The following is a 24693-nucleotide window of genomic DNA, read 5'->3' as shown; positions in this document are numbered from 1 at the left end:
GCCTGGTGGCAGGAACAGTGTGGAGGATAAAATGTAGCACAGGATTGTAAAGTGATCCAGCTCTATATGCAATTAGACAAGGAGGACTTCATGCCTGCAGCCAAAATACCATACAGGAGGGTGGGAGGAAGAAACTAAAATGAGTTTCTTTTTAAAACAGAAGGTTTCAGCCAATAATCCCATAATAATAGAAACTGCTAATATAAAAATGTGCAGTCATATCCAAAAATGTTGTGCTTTCAGCATTTTCAGTAGGCTCAACTTCAATTCATCCACCTGCTTTCTGAGAACTGACCAGTGTTTCTCCATGGGGTTGGGATCTAGAGTTCGCTGTCAAAGCGTGGACGTTTTCAATGTCATCTCTTTTATTGTATTCAGTGACGCGTTTTCAAAATATTTGAATTGTGAAATACTGTTGACTTTGATCTACTCTACTACAACACACCGATCAGTGCAGTCTCTTCATTCTTCACCTTTCAATAGACTTGAACAACTCCCATTTTTGGGTCACTACAGGCAGCTGTTAAGCCTGAAACTATTCAAATGTGCTCTGCATGGTTATTAAATTTCACTTTTCTTTCTGCTCTCAGTGGAGTTATGGATTTAGTTATGGATTTGGTCAGCTGGTCTCTCAATGCAATTGATCAAATTTTCTCGACAAGAAGACAGGGTGAAGGGGAATCCTCTTGTCCAGACAGGACATTTTTCTCCGGATACACGATGGACTCCTGGCAGAAGTGGAGGATTGTGTGTTTGTCGATAATGTCAGTCAAGGATGTCGAAGACGTGTACACAATTGGATGTTTGATATCAGGATTTCTGCTTTTTGGAGTAGGCGGTTACTTGGCATATTGAGAAATTCGGAAAACGTCAGCAGCTGTTCTGGCAATTGTGAGGCTGCCTGGCATGTATGATGGGATCTGCAGAGCGATCAGCACTCAGACTGAGATGTTACGTGAGCTGAATTGCAGACTGGATGTGATCCTTACACAGGATCGCAGGCAGGTTGCGGTTCCTGGACTCAGGGGTGAAATGGGATAAATCTTGGAGAAAGTTGTTCGCTCAGATCTGGCGGAAAGGACCTGGAATTTGGCTGTTTGGATTTGCAATTGAGACGCATCAGCGAGACTCTCAAGGCTGACGGAAAATTAAGAGTCGGCCTAACCCAAAACAATAGTTATCTGAATCTGGCTCCCTTGTATGGCCTTGGATGGAAGTTATGTAAACATGACGCTCTGCTCCCTCCCTTCCCTGAGGACACCTGTGGACCTGCTCAAACTGTGTGGTCGGTTGATGAATATTCCAACGTATCAAGGACAATGGGCTCTGTGACAGTGCTTCATGGACTTACTTGCACACACACACATGCTCAAGATAAACATACGCACCCCGTCACACCGCCTTCACCGGATCCCCTGCATGATGTTTTGTATACGTGTTGCTTTACTTATGAGTGTGTTGCTTACCCCTGCTGAGGTTTTCTATCTTACTTTACTTAAATGTGTGATTTCCTCCTATCTTACTGTATTTCATTACTTTTCATAGATTCTCAAGATTTCTCAGGATTACCAGCAAAAGCCAAATATTATTAGTATTTGAAAATGTGACTACAGCTGTTTTTACACCAATGACCAGAGAATTTTAGATTTCTTAGAGGGATTGTTTTACAACATTTTCATACCAGTAAAAGCCAAACGTTAGTATTTAAAACGTTTGGACCTACCAGTGACCCAGCTTCTCTACTTAGACTCCAGTGAGCGCCCATGACTGTTACTATTTGAATGATGGGACCACAGCTGCCTCATACCAGCGACCTCAAGGATTAATATCATTTTTCTTCTAGCACAGGATGAATTCCTTACCACAGAGGACTTAATGAGCTAATTACCTCTATTAGAAAGATAGGATTACCAGCTCTTACCAGTAAACTCCCAAGGATTATTAATGTCATTTGAGTTGTTTTTGTGTTTGATTTGCTGTATCATTGTAATGTTTTTCCTCATATGCAGCGCTTTGAGTGCCTTGTTGCTGAAAAGTGCTATATGAATAAATGTGACTTGCAAAACTTTAAACGATAAAATGGAACAAAGCAAAGCAGCAATAAGACTGGAAGCACAAACAAAAATGCCATTAGGCAGCTTGGCAGGTCACATGATGCAGTTCATTTGCTTTTTTTGCACTTTACCGACTTCTAAAAGCTTTTTAGAGTGAATACTATCCTTTAAACTTTAGAGCGGACCTCTTATTAAAAAATAAATAAAATCAGGGAAGCAGAAACAATTTTAAGTTGACCTCTTTTCATGTTAAACTCAAAACAGCATAAGTAGTGCTATATGATTAACCTGTTGTCTATAAAAAAAAACAGTTTAACATGAAACAAGTCAAAAACATAGAAACAAAGGACAAAACCAGCTATTTTGGTTTAGAAACAACATTAATCTAACTAAAAGTGTGTAAAAATCTCAACATGTAAAAGCCCTTTGGCAGTTAACCCTCCTCAGAAATGAATGGAATAAAATCAGGTGTTATCCACACAAATCTTTATCATCCATGTTATACATTTACAACTCAGGAAGAATAAAAACACTCGAGCAGAAGCTCAAAGTTCTTAACAGAGAGCCTCATGTGACTGGTCAGGAAGGCATTCAAGAAAAAGATTTTGTTTTTCTTACAGTTTAACAGACGAAATGATAAAGGCACTTGCAAACCATGTCTTAGAAAGTGTACACAACAATTTGGCTTTACTTTTTTTTTTTTCCTTTTACACATCCACTAACAGCTTTCTTTGTTCCAAAACAAAACCAAAAAACCTTCAAAACAAATAAACATTTTAGAGAATACATATCAAACCAAACGGAAATTATTTTTCGGACCTCCAAAACAAACAAGTTTGAAATCTGTTTGAATCAAACATTGTAACTAAAATGATTTACTAGCTTTTTAGTCAATACTGATCTTCTAAAGAACCATAAAGTGCATCTCAAGATGATCGAGACCTAAACAAAAAAAACCAACAATAAATGGATGCTTGAGATTACTCAAACACATTGCTCCCAAATTTAAACTATTGATGGGGCTAAAAAAAAGTAAACAATAAGGAAAATGATAAGACTTAAAGATTTCAAACAAAACAAACATTTAAAACAACCTCTGTGCATTCTGCCTCTCAGAAAAGCAAGTATTTAAAGACATATTTCAGTTCGCATGGCAGGTTCAGTACCTTCACTCACACTATTAAAATATTATTATTTAGCAATTGTTTAGCTTTACACCTCATTGGTGCAACATTTAACTGAAAAGAGCCAAAGTAGCAAAACTACAGCAGAAAAAAAAAACATTTTTACTGAATAAAACTTTGGACTTGAGGTGATTTATGGTCCATAGGAGAAAAAACAGATCACCTCCACATTTACAGTAGTGCTCATGACATCCCCGGAATCAGTGCGCTTATTAAGAGCAGAAATAGGTCAAGTTTTGAATCAATACATAGAAGAGTGTTAATGAAGTGTGTGGACGGCAGAAACAATGGCAGTCTTTCAGGAAATATTTCCTTTAGGGAAACAAAGCTACAAGCAGGCGGTCTGGTAAAGGGTGAAAGGTAAAGTTGTTCTGCTGCTCAGAGGCAAATCAGATCACAATGGCTAACTTTTCTTACTTAATTTAGTGTAATCCACAGAGAGGCCAAATGATCCACTCTGAGCTAACTGCATTTCTAAAATGTACAATATGAATGAGTGTGAGGGCCCCGTTGTCACCCTTTACACCCAGCCCGTCTCTTTCTGTCCAATCAGTCCGTCTTCCTGTGGTTGTTATTGAGGACAGCGTGACCGTTCTGCATGTGGCCGTTCTTTGGCTTCTGTCTTTGCTCACCATCGTCTTCATCATCTGACTCGGTCTCCTCTTTATCACTCCGCTCGTCCTCGACAATGTCCTGTCACACAAAAAAAAAGCAGCACGGAAAACATGTTGGTTGGCTGAGATGACTTTGTTTACATTGCCTTTGGAACGTATTTATACCTCCTTAAAAGTTCCACATTTTGTCACATTACAACTACGGACCTTGGTGAATTTATTGGGATTTATGTGATAGACCAACATAAGGTAGTCGACAACTGTGAAGTGGAAGGGAAATTACAGTTTACAATTAATTATTTTAGTGTGCCAAGCATTTGTATTCATCCCCACAGAAACAATGCTCTGCAGAACTCCCTTTTTGCTGCAATTACAGCTGCATGTCTTTTAGGTTACGTCCAACTTCGCACATCTGTGCATAACTGCTGGAAGGTGAGTCTTAGCCCCATATCTTTTTGTCCTCCAACAGGTTTTCTTCCAGGATTTACGTATCTATTGCTCCATCCGTTTTCCAATCAATTCCCTGTCCCTGCTGCAGAAAAGCATTCCCACAGCATGACTGCCACCACTGTGTTTCACAGTGGGGATGGTGTTTTCAGAGTGATATGCAGGGTTAGTTTTTTGACTCACAGTGGTTTGCATAATGTAGGCTGAACAGTTAAATTGTGTTTCCATCTTCCAGATGTTTGCTGTGTGCCCTGCAGGGCCTGTGCCTGCAGTTATGCCAAACTCTTTCCTTCTCCCTCTCTGCTTGCTCAGCCGCTTTTGCTCCTTGCTTTCTGTTTGTTTGCATTCTTTTACTCTAAATTTCCTATTTCTCAACAGAAAAGTTGGACCAGGCTACTTTAAGTCAGTGACACTTAAGGATTTTTCACAGGATTTTTTCAAGTTTTGTTTTTAAATTTATTGTAAAATCGATTTTGAGAAGGAATAGGCAACGTTAGGAGCAGCTGCACAAGTTAATTGGTACAGCACGTCTCCCTTCTCCACAGATGACTACGACAAACATCTCCAGAAAATAGCAGTGATGGAAATGAAAATGCATCAGCCTGAAGTGAATGTAGAGGTGAGTGTTGTATATGGAAATGAAATGACCACACCGATGACTGACATCTAAACTAGTACCAACAAGAACCAGAATGCTGCAGTAAATAAGAGTAGACCAACCAACTGTCTTCCGTGGAACTCTCAGTGCAAAGCCAAGGGATAACTCCCTTCCTTACAGATCTGGGAAGATGGCCAACAGGAGGAACCCTGCAGCTGGATGAAACAGCCGGGCTAGGACTGCGGAGAAAACAGCAGCGGACTGTTCTCACAAACAATTACAGAAAACGGGTTTTAATCCACTTCTACATGACTCTGACTCCCCGGAGGAAAGCTCATCCTCAAACACCAGTGAGAGGGATGAGATCAGATTGCCCAATAAACAGTTTTCTCCTCAGCAACTTCAGAAAGTCTCAGCCAGCAGCCCACAAAGCCCAATAGTAGGCAATGGGGCAGTAAAAGAGATTAGGTACTCTGGTGTTTTTCTTGCTGCAAAAGTATTTCGTTTTGTCAATAGGATGGTGTTTGATATTCGAGAGAAAATATTGATGATCACTGGATGATCATTCAACAGTAATAGATCTTCATTACACACTGGAGGCCTTGATGTTCAAAAACTGTTTCTGTCAAACAACAATAGCTATACTCAATACAGCCAGAATGTAAAGGAGATGCAATAATGGGAACCAGTATGAATGTGTGCACGTGTTTTTATTTAATCATTTTAGCAAACTGCTTCTATTGTTCTATTTGAAATCAATTATTTATTGCTCTATGCACAACGCAGATCGTTTTATTCAATTTTATTGTAGTTGTGGCAATGACAATAAAGGATATTCTATTCTATGTAGTGAAGCAACAATCAGAAATCTTGAAAAAGAATTTTATTCATTTGTTAAACAAAGTTCACGGTCTCAAATCAAGGTGTTTTTCAGCGGACGAGGAGATGAGAGGTTCAGATGCTGATGCTCAACAAATGGCCTAAAGATGCATGTGCTGCCAAATCTGAACTTTTTTGCGAACTTCAACATTTTCTCCACATAACCCCTAAATTACACACAGGTGGACTCTATCTTAATAAAAGTTGCCACATTTTCCGATTTTGTTTTTTGCAAAGAAATGTTTTTGAAACCATACAACCTTTTAATTCCACTTCACTATTTTCCACTACATTTATTGGGCACAAAAGAAAATCCCAATTAAACAAATTGATTTCTGTTACTGCAGAATGAAAAAAAGCTCAACAGTTATCGATGCTTTCGCATGGCACCATACTTTGTGATAAGCAACTTTTTGTCTCCTTACATTTCCGGGTAGGAATTTAATGACCATGCGCAGAATGAGCCCTGTCCAGAAGATGTGCAAAACCAGCAGCACCACCAGCAGCCCGTTGAAGAAGTAGAAGCCGAAGAAGGTGGAGTAGAGGGTCAACGGGTACACGCCTGTCGCATATATGATCCTGGCGAGAGGACAAAGGGAGAACAAAGGATCTACTCAGAGCCTGCATCAGTTATCCTCTAGAGCCCATTGAGAAGGGACCAGGAGTTTAAACAAGGCTTCTGTTGTTTGAAAAAGAAAAAGTCTGAAAGGTTTAACAAATATCTTAAAAACAAAGAAAGGGAGAATCGTCATATATCATCATACATATATTTTAAGTAGACATTTGTTGCTTTTTTAGTGTGAAGAATGTGACCAGACTGGGTGAAGAAACAATAACCAATATGAAATGAAATCTCACTGGTTCCTCCCACACTGACTGTCTCTGTTGAACAGCTGCTATTGTGACAGAAAAGGAAGTGTCATCCAAAGAATGAGAGAACTTATACCATCTTGGTTTGGGACCTGAATGCTGAAGCCATATTGTTATATTGCATTACCACTCAGGCAGTAACACTCAATCAAAGACCCTAAAATTAACATCTGTGGACCTGCTCAGAACTTTGCGGCCGGTTGAAGAACCTTCCCACGTACCATCAAGGACAATGGCCTCTGTGACATTGCTTCATGGACTTAGTTGCACACACACACATGCTCAAGATAAACATATGCACCCCCTCACACCACCTTCACCGTTCCCGGCATGATGTTGTTTTGTCAACTTGTTGCTTCTTTGTGTTGAGGTTTTTTGCAATCTCAAACTGTATCCTGCTAAGGATAAAGCTTGAAATATGATTTATTTCCCTCTACTTACCTAATGTAGCCTCTTTTCTCATCTAACAAGGGCAGCACCTGTGAGTGGGCAGCAAAGCCTCGGTGACCCGTCCCCCCCTTGTCTTGTGTCATGATGTATGTTTGGATGGGTTGTACTGGAATCCCCCTCAGGGATCAATAAAGTATCTTTGAATTGAATTGAATTGAAAGCACCAATCTATCAGTCTCCCAAATGTTTGTGAACTGCCTGACAACAGCTGATGTGTTTGTAATTAAAATAGGGACAGATAAAAACATTAACTTCAGTTGACTGCTGTCGATGAGGAGCAGCAGCTCTACTCAGAGCTCCTCACCACCCTACGGAGGAAGCTCATTTCAGCCGCTTGTATCCGAGGTCTCGTTCAGTCATGACCCTACGTTCATGCCTATAGGTGAGGGTAGGAACGTGGACCAATTAGTAAATTGAAAGCTGAGCTGAAAAGCGACAGCTCTCTCTTCACCACAACGGACGGGCACAGCGCACCCATTACTGCAGCAGCCGCGCCGATCCGTCTGTCAATCTTCCGCTCCATTTTCCACTCACTCGTGAAAAAGACAGCGAGCTACTTGAACTCCTCCACTTGAGGCAGGAGCTCCCCTCCAACCTGAAGAGAGCAAGCCACCTTTTACTGGTCAAGAACCACGGCCCCGGACCTGATCCTCATCCGCCGCTTTGCACTCAGCTGTGTACCGCCTCAGTGCATGTTGTAGACCTTGGCTACAGGGGGCCAGGAGGACCACGTCATCTGCAAAGAGCCGAAGTCCACTGGTCTCTAAACCACACCCCCTCTGGCCCTTGGCTGCACCTAGAAATCCTGTCCATGAAAGTTATGAACAGGACCGTTAAAAAAGGGCAGCCCCACCGGAGTTCAACATGAACCGGGAACAGGTTTGACTTAATGCCGGCAATGCAGACCAGACCAGATGGTCCCTGATAAAAGGCCTGGGACTCCGAACTCCTGTAGAGGGTGTAGAGCTGGTCCAGTGTTCCACAGTCAGGATGAAACCTACACCGCTGCTCCTGTCAGAAATACTTTTAGCAAAAAAGAAAAAAAACATAAACAAAAAAAAAACAAAAGACCTCTATGAGATCTTTATAAAGATGTTCAGTATCTGTTTAGTTATATTTATCAGGTTACATTTTTTATTATTTCACCATAGTACTTATTTTGCTGATTTATCCATTTTTTGCTTCCTCAAGTCAACTTATTGGGCTTTAAATATGCTATAGATATAAACAACTTGGTGTTTTGGTGTAACTAACTGTAGCTAACAATCGGTTGGAATTAGCCTGGGACAAATATGCAGCTCCTAAACATAAGGCAAAATCCTAAATGGTAAATGGCCTGAACTTGTACAGCACTTTCTCAAGTCCGATAAAGTGCTTTACACTACAATCAGTCATCCACCCATTCATCCACACACTGACAGTGGTGAGCTACATTGTAGCCACAGCTGCCCTTGGGCAGACTGACAGGAGTTAGGCTGCCATAGTGTCTTGCCCAAGGACACAACGACTGAGACAAACAGAGCAGGGGTTCGAACTGGCAACCCACCAGTTACAGAATAAACCCTTACCACCATCGGCCCTATTCAAATCCTATTCAAAGTTATTTATTTTTAATCAAATTAACCCCGCGCCCCAAGCTGATTAAGATAGTTTCAAATGTATAAACACAAAAATGCAAAGATGGATCTAATGGATGGATGATCTAAATTCAGATAGAATGGATCTAAATTTTAGCTTTGTCGTTAACAAAAATCTGCAGTACGTAAAAAAAAAAAAAAACATGTCAGCTCTGCAACCATCGCTTACACGTTCCTATTAAACATTACAGTTAATAAATATAATGAGCATCATGTTGCGTTTTTCTGTTTTACCAAAAGGGGAAGATGATAAGGCGGGTGATGATGAAAACTGCAGCAAACACGGTGAAGACACAGTTGCAGGTTCTTTTCCAGCCTGCGTAGTTAAACATTTTGGCTGACTAGAAAGAAAGCAGAACAAAGGAGAGACATTAATGTTTTCATTTTTACCTCTAGAGGGAAGACATACTCTCTACGTACAGCAGGGCTCCTCAAATTCACTGTTAGGTTCTCTAACAAACAAATATTCTGGAGACAAAAGCAACGATGTAAACTGCTGCATGAGTTAAATATAGAAGAAATGTTTGGGAAAAAAAAGGCAGAATATCTTCTTATTCTTTTATCAGTTAGTAGTGAACATTCTCACACTTCTGCACAATCCATATTTATGCAAAATGCATAAATTGCACAACACTGTTACAGCACTGGACAGGTCCTTCAGTGAGATCCTCCTGCATCCCAAATACACAAAGGAACCTTATCGTAGGTTGTTTCCACCAGCAGCTGTTAGGCTGTGTAACCAACACCGCTCCCAACAAACTAAATAAAACGTTTGCATTACCGCTGTTCTTTGCACGAGTTTAAATACTTTTGTAAAAAGCTTATATGGCACAAATATTTAAAAAAAGCACAATTTGTACAGTTTCACATAATCTTAATACAATTGTATATTTTTACCATTTACATCTGCTATGTATTCATAACTGTAAAGTTAATTTTTAGTGTCTGCATCTGCCTGTACCTTACCCAATGAGGGATAAATAATTATTATAAATACATTACGATTTGATCCTAGTTATAATGAAATGCAGTTAAATCCAGTTTCTAGTTCCGTTTGGTAAATCACCCACAGATGAGGTGGGTCTGGCGTGAAACAAAGGATGAATATGTGGAATAGCACATCATGCTCACGATAAGGTATGGTGGAGGATATATGATGCTGTGGGCCTGTTCTAACAAAGCCCTGGCCCTAACTTCCTGGGAACCTCGTCCGTGTGCCATGGCTTTATGAACTTTAAATTAGGACATAAAAATTTATCTGCCAATGAACCGAGGCTATTAGCAGAATAACACCCCAAACATAATAAGAATCACAGAAAATCCACGTTTTCCCAAGGCCACCTCAGTCCCTAGAATTAAACTGTGATTGAATTATTATTGTTTATTCATTTTTAATTCATTTGTGTAATCATTGACCCTTTGATTTTTCATAATGCAGGAAATCTGTGAGAAAGTAATAAAACCAAATTCTGGCCAGTGCACGCGTCATACCTCCATAAGATAATCCGAGGCGTCGTGCACCAACATGATCAAAGTCCCTGCCCGGATGTAGTTGACCAGCCAGGAGAAGCCGATAAGGAGGATGGTCGCTACATGGTGAACTATTTGTTCTTTGAAATCCTTGATGGGAAGAAAAAGATGATGTAAAAAAAGAAAAAAAAAACCAAATACACACAAGTTTGGTCACTTATTGATCGAGCTGTAAATGTTGCTCAATAATGCACTGTTCCAGATACTCTTTTTACTAATGATTTACTCTGCATAAAACAGAGTACACAGGTAGAAAAATATAAGAGTAAGACGGGAAATTCAACTGGAAATGACAAAACTAATTCTCTGATTAAAAAGGGACATTTTAACATTGTGGCGTTTCGCTACACTTTAACCTAATTTCTGCTAAACCTTGTTTTTGATTAACAGATTATCAGCTCCCACTGGTTTAGGGTTTGGAGCTTTAGCACTTTCTGAACATTTAAACCTCCTGTACACATTAACCCAAACTGGTACACGAGCAGAGCTGGAGATAATCTTGAAAAAGCCGAACGCTCCAGCTGATACAACAGGTCCGGATATAACTAGGAAATCAATACCCAAACCTCAAAACACAAGAGATCATGTTTAGGCACTTAGTAAAGACTCCCTCTTGATGGAGGGTTTCTGAGGGGGATTTTGTAGCATATAAAAACTATTTAGAAACGATGCGGCTTCACTTACCTTCCGTTTGACATCTGATGCTACACTGAAAACTAGGGAGACATAGAAGCCGAGTTCGATCATGTAGTACCAGTACTGGGAAGGCAACAATGGCTGGAAAACAAGGAAAAACATAGGAAATATTTAACCACTGCTCAGTAAAAACACTGGAATATATACCCAACTCCTGGATAAATCTGTCAAAATACTCTAATAAGGAATTAATTACCATTTTGGGGAAGTTTTCCCACACCATTTTTACATCATGGAACCATGGTTTCTAAGAGGAGGTAGACAGTTAGAGGAAGAATGCACAACCCACAACAACAAAGACATTTAGGAACAAATACACCTGAACAAAAACGTACTCATGTTCTCATACCTGGCTGGTTAAACAAGTCTCTTTGAAAAGAGAAGAACTGAGCAACAGTATTTTATCGCAGAAAAATGGGTTGATTTCTTTCAATCAGCAAAGATTCAACTTCTATGTGTTTCACCGAGTGTCCCTCACATCTTGATCAGAACGAACCCTAACCCTGGTTCAGACTGGACTTCATTGTCCTGTTAAAACTTTCAACTTCAGATCTCTCTTGTCAATCTATATTTTTTTGTTACTGAAAAGCCAGAAAAATTCATGCTGCTGCTTAAAAAAAAATATACAATCCATTTCCTATCACAGTTATAATAATGTTATCTACAGCATCTCTTTATTATTTTGATATGCAGAAAAAACATACAGAATGAATGCACTACGCTGCTGGTAGTAAAGTGCTACCTGAATTCACCACCACAGATATTTCCTAACAGCTAAATTTGGCTTTTTTTTATAAGTGAGGGAAAAATCTAGGGGCTTTTCTCCGAGTTGTCTGACTGACAGGTGCAGCAACACGTGGGGGAGGGGCGGCGGTGCATTACTCTGTGCTCCATACAGCCAGAGAAAACTCTGCTCGGTTCAGCTTTTTTGCGAACATCTCCTTAACATCAAGCAAAAGAACTGCAAGATCGAAAATTAGAGAAACTCCAACTTAGTAAAAGCTCTACGTATCTTGGTACAAGTAACAAGGCCAGGTCTAATCTGAAGTTATCCTCAAAAAGCCAGAGGAAGTCCACTTTATCATTCAGTGCAATTTAATCTATAAGATCGAATGGCAGCAAAGAGAAAACCCCAACAAACCATAGCATAATGACACCACCACCGTGCTTAACAGTAGGTACACACGTTGACTTCAGATCATCATTATGTTCCACACATTCTTATCAGTTTGGCTACTGTCTCCTCTATTTGATAAGCTGCAAACTACCAAGAGCTTGAACGTGTTAGTCCTCACTCTTTAATTAATGTGCCTTTCTCATTTCACTTTAATAACCTTCCGCCTGTTCATTAATGGAAGGCTGATAACTCTAAAGTTGAAATCATTGCTCAGTTCAGCTGCATGAGAGGATCATATGTTTTTCACCCATATAATGAACTCTTCTGGGTGCACTACTTACATCAATAAGGACTGCCAGGCCAGCAAAGAAAGCAAGAAGGTAAAATGTAAACCTCCAACTGTAAGAGAATGCACAATTATCTCAGAAAATAGAAATAGCCATGCTACTGATGCTTCAAACAACAACAAAAAAACATTAAACACTTGAATAAACGATGTTTAAACAAGGGTAGGAAGCTTCTGTGAGTATGAGACTTATGAGAAGAAAATAAAAAAGAGTTTAGCTGTCCTCATGTTGGTGCTGGAAATCACTAAATCAAGCAATCTGTACTCTGTGCTTAAAGGATCCAATAATAATTTACTTCTGTCACAGTAAAGCAGGTAAATAAATAAATACGACAAATGTATCCCGTAATGTGCAATCAGAGGAGGTCATCCCTTCAGCAGCTGCTGGGGAAGACCTGGCTTGGATTTGTTTGATGCTCTGCAGATGTCAGTTTTTTCCTTGTTCTGCAACAGCTTTTGAGAAACGCTTCCTCCTGTTTTGTGGGAGGGGTCGGAGTTAAAAATGGAGCCACTCGTGATGAAATGATCATCTGTGGCGCCTGAAACAGTTGAACATGCTGCAATTAAAAACTTTCATGTGCGTCGAGAAGCTTTACAAGAACAGCCTCAATGAATCCGTGTTATTGTTTTAACACAGCGGCTGCCGGCAGGAGTTGAAAGCTGCATGGTTCTGTGGTTTCTGCTAGAAAGAACTTCCCTACGATGTGTTGCTTTAGGGTTTGCATGGTTTTGTGCTATCACACTTACAAGAAATCTTATATTTGGCAGGGCTCATCATGACCTCCAGAAAAATTTTATCTTAACTGAAACTATGTGAACTATGAGAATCGAAGGAAATGTGGTATTGTTAAAGGAAATGAGAGGGTTCAGATATACAGATGTAAACCTACCTCGCTTCCTGAAACTTTCTCAACTTGCTGGGTCGATCTTGATTTCTCCGCTGTCTGAACCACCTCTGTACCTGTCGCACTGAAGAACCAGTCTGCTTGCTTAAACCCTCTATGGAGCTCTAGAATGAAACCAAACAATGGGGCAAAAACTAAATCCAGTGCTGCATTTGGGTTTGATTGTATTGCAATGACCCTTTTCAGCTCCCCACTTTAGATTCCCAGTGGAACACTCCCATTATTCTTGTCCATTTTTCCAGGACTTCTACACATTTTTCATTTCGCAATTCCATTCTTTTCCGGTCTCTAATTCTGGATGGAGGGACGGACAGGCAAATGGTTGGATGGGTAATTATAGACAAACAATTAGAGGGACTGGAAAAACGAAACGACAGACAGCCAGACAATCGGATGGAGGAATGGATAAGCAAACGGATGGAGAAACCAATGGATAGACGGACAAACGAAAGGACAGATGGACAAACAGATGTTTGCATGGATGATGATGGCGGTCAAGGACTGCTGGAGATAGACACTAGCCCCCTCAACCCTGCAAGGATAAGTGGGTACAGATGATGGATGGATGGATCGTAAAAATCAACCTTTTCAATGTATACATAAATTAAAGGCATAACATGTTTTCAACGGGTATGAAGTGCTAAGGTTTGTAGTGGGAGTACCTGTGTGGGATGTTTTGATTTGCTGCAGAAATGGGACTCCAGGATGGGATTTGGAGAAGCACAGATGCGATGCTTGTCTCTCACTCCCATCAGAGAAGCCAAAGGAAGTGCTATTGTCCTAAAAAAATTTAAAAAAGCAGAGGAGTACACTTGATGGTTAAATGTCTCATTAAATAGTTCTCAGACGCAAAAACAAATAAGACATGGAGATGTCGACTCCAGAGGAAAATGACTCACTGCTCAAATATCTGTCTTATGACGAGGAAGCACAGCGCGACGGGGAATACCGCCCAGAGGTCCCGTGTTTTAGGGAAAACTTTGCCATCGTGATCCTTTAGGTCATCCCAGCCGTGGCCTTCTGGGAACCAGATCCAGTCGGCCCATATCAGCTCACTTAACCGAGATAACATTCTAAAGACAAAACACAAAGAGTTGTGTGTATCTTGAGAAAAGAAAAGTAAGGCAGATTTTAAAATAAAAAAATTGGTCCCTTCGCTGATTTCCTTCCAGGTAAGTTTGCAGCAACAAACTCAACCATGAGAACACCCTGAGAGGGAGGACAGGAACCATAGGGGGATGAAGTGAACCGACTGTTAATGGGTAGGCTGCTTGCTATCTGACCACTTCCCTCTTAAACTGATAGGGAATAATGACAGATGGATTTGTCTAATGTAATAAGCAGTGCAAATCAAACCAAAAGGAACTCAACCTGGATAAATTGAAGGAGTTTCTGCACCTGAAGGATTTTAGATGCTGAGATTCCCCAACAAATGCTCAGCAACATAATAAGGAAAAGGTTTTGGTTTTACTGGAAAAAAAAAAAAAAAAATCACTCCTGCCATACTTTAACATTCATGTAATGTAAAAGTATTTATCAGAGTGTTAAAATTATGGTTGTCTGACTTTCTGAGAAGGAAATTATGCAACCAGCAGAGGATGTTGAGCAAGACATCCAAGATATTTCTCCTATTTCATTTCTACCATTTCATTTCTAAAAACTGGAACATAGCTGTTTTTCATACAACACAAATGGAGTACAGTATTGCGTAAGTTCCTTACAAGTTACAGGGTGATTCAAAAGATTTTACAACAACAATTTAAAATATTTCAAACTTTAAAAAGAACTTCCTGCCTTTTTGATCCTTTTTTGCAGCTTTCTGTGCATACCAAGAGTCTGCAAAGACTTGAAACCTGAATATTCAAAGTAAGAAATTCAGAAGAAGTACATTAATAAATTACCCCAAGTCATGTAGACATAGCGAATATGTGGAAGAAGGCGCTCGGGTCTTATGAGACCAGAGTTGAAGGTTTCGGACTACGTGTAAAACAATTTGTGTGGAAGACAACTAACGCACCCTCCCTAGAGCAAAACATGGAGGTGGCAGCATCATGGTGTGGGAATGCTTTTCTTCAGCAGGGACACTGAAGCTGGTTAGAGTTGATGGGTAGATGAATGCTAAATACAGGGCAGGACTGGAGACTGAGGAGGAGGTTGACCTTTAGCAGGACAGTGGTCCTAAACATACAGACAGAGCTAGCATGGTCTGGATCAAAGCCTGTTCTTGTGTCAAACCAGTGAATTAATCAAAATCCAACTAAAGCAGTTAAGAGTCTGTGACAAGACTTGAAAAATCAATGTTCACAGATCCATCCAATCTGGCTGAACTTGAGTTATTTTGCAAAGAAGAATGGGCCAGATTTTCAGTCTCTAAATGTGCATAAATGTACAATTGCATGCAAACATTTTACATCTAAAACATTTTTCTTCATTTAACAGTTTTGCACTAAGTGGACCAACTGTGCTGTGCTTTGCACCAAACTAACAAAACAGGAGACTTAACCCATTTATGGCATCTGAATCAGTCACATCCCCACAACAACAGGAAAATCCTCAGAGTTGGCAAATTGTGCTGCTTATGCGGTAAAGCTCTGAACTAAAACTGATCACATGCTTTCAGGCCAGAGCCGTTTGGAAGATTGACAGGAATCCACGAACCCCCGGACCGGGCCTGGTTTCATGTGCTTTCCTTTTTGAATTATGTAAAACTGTCATTTGAATGTGAGCGGTCCTAGACGATTCACTTTCTTTATGGTTATGAGTCAACTGCTTTCTGATGAGCGCACACAAACAGCTGAAGGGTCACTCCTCAAACCGGGATAACATCAGTGACCTCAGCGACTTGCTCGGTCATCAGAGAAAACCCTTCCTACACCACATCAGCAGGTTTTTAGTGTGGGGTGATCGTGGAACAACCTTTGCCCCAATGTTCTTGTCTTTCAAAGTTAAACTATGCTTTTAGTCAACCTGCTTCCTGCATAATAAAATGTCTGCAATAAACTTTTCTCAAATAGCTCATCAATTTTGTGGAGCAACCTGCTGGTCAGACTGAGTCACCTGTTTTAAAATAACAATGAATGCCCTTTCTGCTGACTGTATTAAATTAGGTCAATGGATTCAGGTTTGCAGTTACTCCTCGGATTCGGATGAACCTGCAGAGACAATTTCTGTCCAATGAGGGAACTGCAAACATTCCTTGAGGCCGATTCGTCGTCAAGATGGGTTTCTTTGACTGATCTAAAGCGAACAGCTGCTTTGACTTGCAGAAAAACACACATAATTATGAAACAAGCAGCAAAGTGAAAGCAAAGGATTCAAATATGCCATAAAAACAATTCTGCACCACCTACAAAATGTATGCTTGTTAAATGATCCCCCTCTTTTCTTATCCACAGAAACAGCTACAACAGCATAACAGGCTGAGAACTAAAGTGGTGCTTTTAGTGAACTCATAAAATCTCACCCAACAAGTAAAAAGAGACAAAAATGTTTCTGCACTTGCTTTTATATTTTTTGTTAACTTAAACCCAGCAATGAATCAACACTATTCTAGAGGGAGCAACACAAGCTAAAATGTCACACAATGTTAACATTGTTAACTAATAGGTGGAAATGTTAATAACTTTGGAAATATTACACTCATAAATGCTTTTAAAATGTTTCTAAGGTCCTAAAGAAACAATACTTAAAAAGACAACCTATATTAGTTGAAAGCATCCGAATCAGTCTCGATAATTATTAGGGTTGCACCTAAATGAAAATGTGGGCCGATGTCGACATCCAATATTAACATTGCTGTTATGGCCAATATTTACTGATATTCTATATAATTCCCTGCCCTTTTGACACGGTAGAAAAACCTGACTACACCGCTGACATTGTTTCTCTGCTTCAGTTAAACACCTCACAATCCTGCGGTGCATCACTCAATATATATAACATAAATACCACATGGCCAACCCCCTCCCCACCGAAACACTTAAATAAACAGCAACAAGAGGGAAATAAACATTGGTTGTTAATAGAGGCCCGGTTTTACTTATTGGCGCGATACCAATATATGTTAAAAATTGACCAACATCGGCCGATGCCACTGTCAACGCCGACAGATCGTGCATCCCTAATAACGATGGGCACAAATGCACCATCATCTTCTCTATATATACGGTTTACAACCAGCCTGTAATTGGCAATGTAGCAGCAACATTTATTAATGCCTTAAAGTTAATTCCCTTTTTTATCCACTGCAGCATTATCTGAAATTAAAGGTTGGGACCTTTAACATGAAAAAAAAAAAAATCAGTTCAGAAATGATTATTTTAATAAAATCACAATTATTGGTACCCGTGGTGTCAATACTTCGTACGCCATTTTTTTCCAGTAGGACACTGGTTTCCCCTATTTAATTGATTTAATATGTGTTGGTCTTTCTGAGAGTTCATAGCGCCATGTACAGGTCCTTCTCAAAATATTAGCATATTGTGATAAAGTTCATTATTTTCCATAATGTTATGATGAAAATTTAACATTCATATATTTTAGATTCATTGCACACTAACTGAAATATTTCAGGTCTTTTATTGTCTTAATACGGATGATTGTGGCATACAGCTCATGAAAACCCAAAATTCCTATCTCACAAAATTAGTATATTTCATCCGACCAATAAAAGAAAAGTGTTTTTAATACAAAAAACGTCAACCTTCAAATAATCATGTACACTTATGCACTCAATACTTGGTCAGGAATCCTTTTGCAGAAATGACTGCTTCAATGCGGCGTGGCATGGAGGCAATCAGCCTGTGGCACTGCTGAGGTCTTATGGAGGCCCAGGATGCTTCGATAGCGGCCTTTAGCTCATCCAGAGTGTTGGGTCTTGAGTCTCTCAACGTTCTCTTCACAATATCCCACAGATTCTCTATGGGGTTCAGGTCAGGAGAGTTGGCAGGCCAATTGAGCACAGTGATACCATGGTCAGTAAATCATTTACCAGTGGTTTTGGCACTGTGAGCAGGTGCCAGGTCGTGCTGAAAAATGAAATCTTCATCTCCATAAAGCTTTTCAGCAGATGGAAGAATGAAGTGCTCCAAAATCTCCTGATAGCTAGCTGCATTGACCCTGCCCTTGATAAAACACAGTGGACCAACACCAGCAGCTGACACGGCACCCCAGACCATCACTAACTGTGGGTACTTGACACTGGACTTCTGGCATTTTGGCATTTCCTTCTCCCCAGTCTTCCTTCAGACTCTGGCACCTTGATTTCCGAATGACATGCAGAATTTGCTTTCATCCGAAAAAAGTACTTTGGACCACTGAGCAACAGTCCAGTGCTGCTTCTCTGTAGCCCAGGTCAGGCGCTTCTGCCGCTGTTTCTGGTTCAAAAGTGGCTTGACCTGGGGAATGTGGCACCTGTAGCCCATTTCCTGCACACGCCTGTGCACGGTGGCTCTGGATGTTTCTACTCCAGACTCAGTCCACTGCTTCCGCAGGTCCCCCAAGGTCTGGAATCGGCCCTTCTCCACAATCTTCCTCAGGGTCCGGTCACCTCTTCTCGTTGTGCAGCGTTTTCTGCCACACTTTTTCCTTCCCACAGACTTCCCACTGAGGTGCCTTGATACAGCACTCTGGGAACAGCCTATTCGTTCAAAAATGTCTTTCTGTGTCTTACCCTCTTGCTTGAGGGTGTCAATAGTGGCCTTCTGGACAGCAGTCAGGTCGGCAGTCTTACCCATGATTGGGGTTTTGAGTGATGAACCAGGCTGGGAGTTTTAAAGGCCTCAGGAATCTTTTGCAGGTGTTTAGAGTTAACTCGTTGATTCAGATGATTAGGTTCATAGCTCGTTTAGAGACCCTTTTAATTATATGCTAATTTTGTGAGATAGGAATTTTGGGTTTTCATGAGCTGTATGCCAAAATCATCCGTATTAAGACAATAAAAGACCTGAAATATTTCAGTTAGTGTGCAATGAATCTAAAATATATGAATGTTAAATTTTCATCATGACATTATGGAGAATAATGAACTTTATCACAATATGCTAATATTTTGAGAAGGACCTGTATGTCCAGAGCCTCTGGAAGAGGAAACAGGCCCACAGCATCACAGATTCTCCACCATACTTAGCAGTGGAAATGAGGTGTTTTTCCACTCCTTTGTTTCTCGTTTGTTACTTAAAAGTTTAGTGTTTGCCCCATCAGACCAGAGCACCTGCTTCCAGATAAAGTCCAGAATATAAAAATACCTTTAAATGTGTGTTAACAGGACAGAAAATACTTTGTTTCTCCAAAACAACCAGTTGGCATGTACACAGCGGCTACTGGTTTGCATGGAGACTTGGTAACCCCCACTCTTTGTTGCAATAAGCTAAGGAGAAATATTAAATATTCTATTAAATTTACTAGTTAGGAGTTCACAGCAACTCTGATCAACCTAAAAAATGTAAAAACTGTAAAATGCTTCTCATACATTTATCTTTACCAATAAATTTCCCTGTTTTAAGAAAAAACAAGAGCTCTAAGAAAGAAGTTACAACTTGCCCTCTGCATCAAATCAAAATGTGGTAACATTTCAAACAACCATACAGGGAGCCGGGGGTGATGAAAAAAGTTTAAACGCAGAGATAGCAACAATTTTTAAGTTCTTAAAAGAGATTTTTGCATTGTTGGAGTTGGAGGGTGCATGGGTGCCCCACATAACTGAGAAATACATGAAGCGAGCGAATCTAGGTAGCCCAAGGCTTAGTAAGCAGGTTAGAATTGACAAAAGGCGTGGGTGTGAGCATGCCTGGTTATTCCAGCCTCCTCCGAGACAGAATCTGAGATGTATGACGTAAATACTGTTCTCAGATGATCAGAAATATGACACCAAGTAGCAGCGATATTAGAAAAACACCAATAACTCTGCTGTACATAGTGTACACAAACATAATGGATAAGATAGTAGTGGAGACAATATGAGCAGCATCCTGACATTTTAAGACACACTTAAAGTCTAGATAACCTCTGATCGCTGCACATATTGACATTTTAAGATTGCTTCACTCCCAAGGCCTTTTGAAACTTTTTTTCAGCCCTGCCCTTATGTTGAGTCTAAAAAAGGTGTTGAGTGTGTCTCTATGTACTTATGGGAACAGGACAAGTGCAGGACAAAATGTGTAAAAAAGCAGAGGCTGAATGTGATTAGCGAAAACACTGAAAAGATCCCAAACAGGACTTGCTTTTGGCCCTTCAGTTGATCAGCTTACCTCATGCAAACTGCTGAATAATGGCCCTTACTCACTGTTTAGTAACAACAGTGTTGTTAGACTGGGCCATTTTAGACGTAAATAGGAAATGGGACAACGTTCAGTAATTGATGCAGAAAGTACTAACACAAAATACACTGTGTTGGTTTATAAATATTCTCTAAAAAACATTCAAGCCTTCTCAGAACCGCTGGATTTGCAGAGCCTTAACTACAAACACGAGAATCTTAACTAATAAGGCGAGTTCTCAAAGCAGACAGGTGCACTAGACCTTATTTAGGAGTATCAGGGTAAAGTGGGCTGAGTGCAAACGCAAAACACATTTTTCAGATTTGTATCTGTTAACAATGGATCATTTTCCTTCCACTTAACCGTCATGCACTACTTTGTGTAGGTCTATCATGTAAAATCACAAAAAAACATTGAAGCCTGTGATAACATGGGAAGAAAGGTCAAACCATATGAGCACTTCTGTAAAGCACGATGATCATTGTCAGAGTCGAACTGTGTAATCTTGCACATTTTCAGGAGATCCACCAAACAGGCTTTTTCTGGACGATAGTTTCCAGTTTTATTGAATATTTATTGACCATTTTACTTAACTATTTTTTACAAAAATATTAGGTCTCGACATTTAAATGTTTTTTAATGAATGCCATTTTTTATTTTAGTTCTCACCTTACATAACACAAACTCATGATTTGTTTTTATTCTAATGTCTTAAATACCACATGTAACAATTAGTCTCTGACCTTTCAAGAACAAAAACACTAAAAGCTTTTTTTGCATGCTATATATTATGCAAATTAGAAACGTGGTGGGCATAATTAGAGTCTAGTACTTTCAAAAATGGGCAACAATGCCAATTCTTATCAATTTGAACTTTTTGTGCAAAGCCTTTTTTATAGTAATTGCTCCACCTGAATTCCTTGAACACAGAGAAATATTTGCCAAAGACATTATGTTTCAACATAATTGCAACCTCAATGTTTGCAATCCCACAAATAACTGCTTAGATACAATGTTTGGCAGGATATTACACCTCAACTATCATGCATGCAATTTCTGTATGTCAGTTATATATTTGGCCCGTTGGGTAGATTTTCACAATCCTCGACGCAAACACTTGCGTACATTTTTAGTGGTTTTGGTCCTAAAGCTCAAAAAGAGTGGTTGAGAGTTTGTAATCGCAAAAAAAATAAAGAAATGCAGCCCTAAAATAAATGCAATTAACTTCAGTCCTCATTATGTGTAAAACAATTGTGGATTTTTTGTTTTTTAACCTCTTACATGTCAGTTTCAGTGATTACAAAAAACAAAGTTATCTTTTTATCATATATGCAACTTCAAATCTATAAGTGTCGAACATTGGCAACAACATTAATCCTAATTTTTAGTTTTTGTACAAAGGCATTAAAAGTCTGTTAAATATATTCTAATAAGTAGCTTTACAGTAAATTGACATTAGGAAGGGATTTGAACACCAGGATATAAAAATATAATAATACCAAAACATAGTTTATCATGAAAACAAGTCAACGCCAGAAAAAATGTTGACGGTTCACAAACATCTCTTTTTAGTTTAAAATACATTTTTTAAAATTGAAGGGGGAAAAATGTGACAAATCAAAGTTCTACCCAAAATACAAAACCTGGACTGATTTTATGCTATTTGCATCAACACAAAGTTATGCAAAAAAGTGATCCTTCGCATAAATTTAATATTTGTTTTTTGCACAAAATGTCACAATTAATAACTAATTTTGCGGTCTCAAATGTATCTGTGTAGAGTGAGATTAACCTGGAACTTTTGGCAGATTCTGACCCGCTTTTGCTGCTGAAGTGGACCGAGGCAGGGAGCGGCAGCAGGCGGGGCGCATCCGGGGATATTTAGCGGAACAGACTACCTGACTCTCGGATGGAGCTTTCAAAAAATTATCCAGCAGTTAAAATAAGCTGCAAACTCGATACAAAGGGGGCTCTGTGCATATCCTCCAGATCAATGTATGCACAAAAACAAAGAACTTGGTGTTGCAACACTTCTAGTGTTTCAGAAGTTGAGTAGCAACGTGCAGCGGGCGTCGGGCTGAAGTTAGCATCCGATTACAACTTCATTACAGAGTTGATTTCACGGGTTTTAATGAATATAGATCGTCTGTCTTCAGCGTTCTTGCAGTCTTTCTCTCCGTGTTCCCAAACAAACACCCTAAAACGAGGCCTGCTAGCTAAACTTTGATGTGCAACGTCTTCCACTGGTTCTTTTCCAGCAGGCTTCTAATGGAGGGTGTCAACGAAGCTCACTGCTTTAAAACTTCCAATAAACCCTCCGGGAGATTCTCGCATTTCGCTCTCTAAAACGAGTGTACTATGGGTTAAAGCTTTAAACTGCCGAGTAAAACACACTTTTACTAACTGCCGCCGATGCTACAGCATGTAACGGTCCCCCCCAGCTTCCCCACTCACCTCTCGTCTCTTCACCGTTTACAGACAGGTAAATGTGGGCTGAAAATGTGATCATCGGGCGGCACCACGGCTTCTGCTTCTTCTTCTGCTCCTCTTCGTCCTCTGTCTGTGTCGTGGCTGGGAGGATTTCATGAATATTTCGCCATTAAAGCAGCTCCAGCTTAATCCGTCTAGTTTCCTTCCAACGCCAGTTTGGCTTGCGATTAAGTTTGACTCGTTTTCATTTAGGGGGGAAATATGTCGCACTTTCTTCCGCAAAATCTACTCCTGTGTCGCGATTTAAGAAATATATAAACGTAGGGAAAATAAGTTTAGTTGTTCACTTTTTTTTCCTGTTTGCTAACTAAGGTTTACTGTTAGGGATCAGCCGGATAGTTCAAGTGACATCGTGGATTTTTATAGTTAGGTATGTTACTAGTAGGCAGGCTATTTAAAGCGACGTCCGGATATGAGGGGTAGTCCGTGCCGCCGACGTCGTCTCTGCCGATTTGTTAAACCCAATTCAGTGTCCATCTCATATCGCGACTCCAGGGGGCGCTGTTGCTTCTGAACACCTTTAGTTCCCCCACAAAAGCACCAAAGATTTACAGTACATCTATTGTTTGATCCTTTACATTTGTCTGTTTCTGCTTATTTGTCACATTTAAATGTTGAAGATCACCAAACAAATCAGATAAAGATAATTCTCATCTGCTTCTTATTATTTTTAAACCTTCATTTATACCGGTAGTCTCATTGAAACACAAGTTCGCATTAACAAGAGAGACCTGTTAAAACATATGCAAAAACTCATAGAGGACAATACATGACTTACTAAAATACAGAGTTAAAACGTTTAAAATACTAAATAATTAACAAAAATTTAAAAAAAGTTAGGAACAAGAGCAAAAACTTTCTGACATTGTTGCAAAATTTCTTTGAACAAGTCATAAAAATTTTAACAAAGCCATTCCTAGGGCTTTGGTACTCCTGTTAATTGCTGTCAGAGCCTTTATTCACAAATGGCAAACCATGGAGGAGCAGTGAGCCTTCTTAAATGCGATCAGCCTACCAAAATTATTCCAAAGGAGCATATCAACGACTCATCCAGGAGGCCATCAAAAACAACATGTATAGGCCTCACATTAAAAGCTATCTTATTTTCAATATGCATGATGATGCAACAATAAGAAAGAGAGTGGGAGTAAAAACCAAAGCTGAACAAAAAAAATAAAAAAATCACCACCAGGGCTCATCTCAAATTTGTCAAAAAAAAAAAAACATTCCCAAGAACTTTAGGAAAATATTATACTGACTGATGAGCAAAAAGGGGAACTTTTTGGAATGTGCTTGTAGGTGACTTGCTATAATTGATGGAACCATTGATGCTGAAGGAGAGTGTTTTGGCCATCAGTTCCAGACCTCAAGCTCAAGTGCACTTGGGTTATGGAGCAGGACAACGGTTTGGAGCACACTAGCACCTAGCTCACTAAAAAGAAGGGTTCCAAGTGGCTTAGTCAAAGTTTAGACTTAAAACCAATTGAGATTCAATCACGTGACCTTAAATGCTCTGGCCATGCTCGTAAATCCTGTCCAAACATGGACAGCCAACCTAACTTTGCTGTAATATAAGTTTTTATTTGGCCTGCTGTTGCCTTTCTATCATCTCAAATCAGT

The 24693-nt window shown here is 39.8% G+C and overlaps 1 protein-coding gene across 1 annotated transcript; it reads right to left on the bottom strand.

Annotated features, from left to right (window-relative positions):
• Window positions 1–2760: 2760 nt before the first annotated feature.
• cers2a (ceramide synthase 2a) lies at window positions 2761–23509 on the bottom strand. The gene is made up of 11 exons (XM_047383971.1): window positions 23038–23509; window positions 14227–14400; window positions 13990–14107; window positions 13313–13431; window positions 12418–12475; window positions 11156–11206; window positions 10948–11040; window positions 10225–10353; window positions 8968–9074; window positions 6202–6355; window positions 2761–3931 (listed from the first exon to the last, which is right to left on the bottom strand). The coding sequence occupies exons 2-11, from the start codon at window positions 14397–14399 to the stop codon at window positions 3788–3790; spliced, it is 1146 nt and encodes a 381-aa protein (XP_047239927.1). The 5' UTR covers window position 14400; window positions 23038–23509; the 3' UTR covers window positions 2761–3787.
• Between the last annotated feature and the right edge of the window lie 1184 nt (window positions 23510–24693).

Source organism: Girardinichthys multiradiatus, chromosome 13 (genome assembly GCF_021462225.1).
Source record: "Girardinichthys multiradiatus isolate DD_20200921_A chromosome 13, DD_fGirMul_XY1, whole genome shotgun sequence".
Lineage (NCBI taxonomy): Eukaryota > Metazoa > Chordata > Actinopteri > Cyprinodontiformes > Goodeidae > Girardinichthys > Girardinichthys multiradiatus.
The sequence above is the reverse complement of the archived record's forward strand: the minus strand, read 5'-3'. Positions and strand labels throughout refer to the sequence as shown.

What these genes read in the sequence shown, in the direction of transcription:
- cers2a (XM_047383971.1), bottom strand. Translation starts at nt 14,399, where the DNA reads ATGTTATCTCGGTTAAGTGAGCTGATATGGGCCGACTGGATCTGGTTC. An exon ending in CATCAGATGTCAAACGGAAG is followed by an intron (nt 10,354 to 10,947) that starts GTAAGTGAAGCC and finishes CTTCCCATCAAG; the next exon opens with GATTTCAAAGAACAAATAGT. An exon ending in CCTCGGATTATCTTATGGAG is followed by an intron (nt 9,075 to 10,224) that starts GTATGACGCGTG and finishes CTTTCTTTCTAG; the next exon opens with TCAGCCAAAATGTTTAACTA.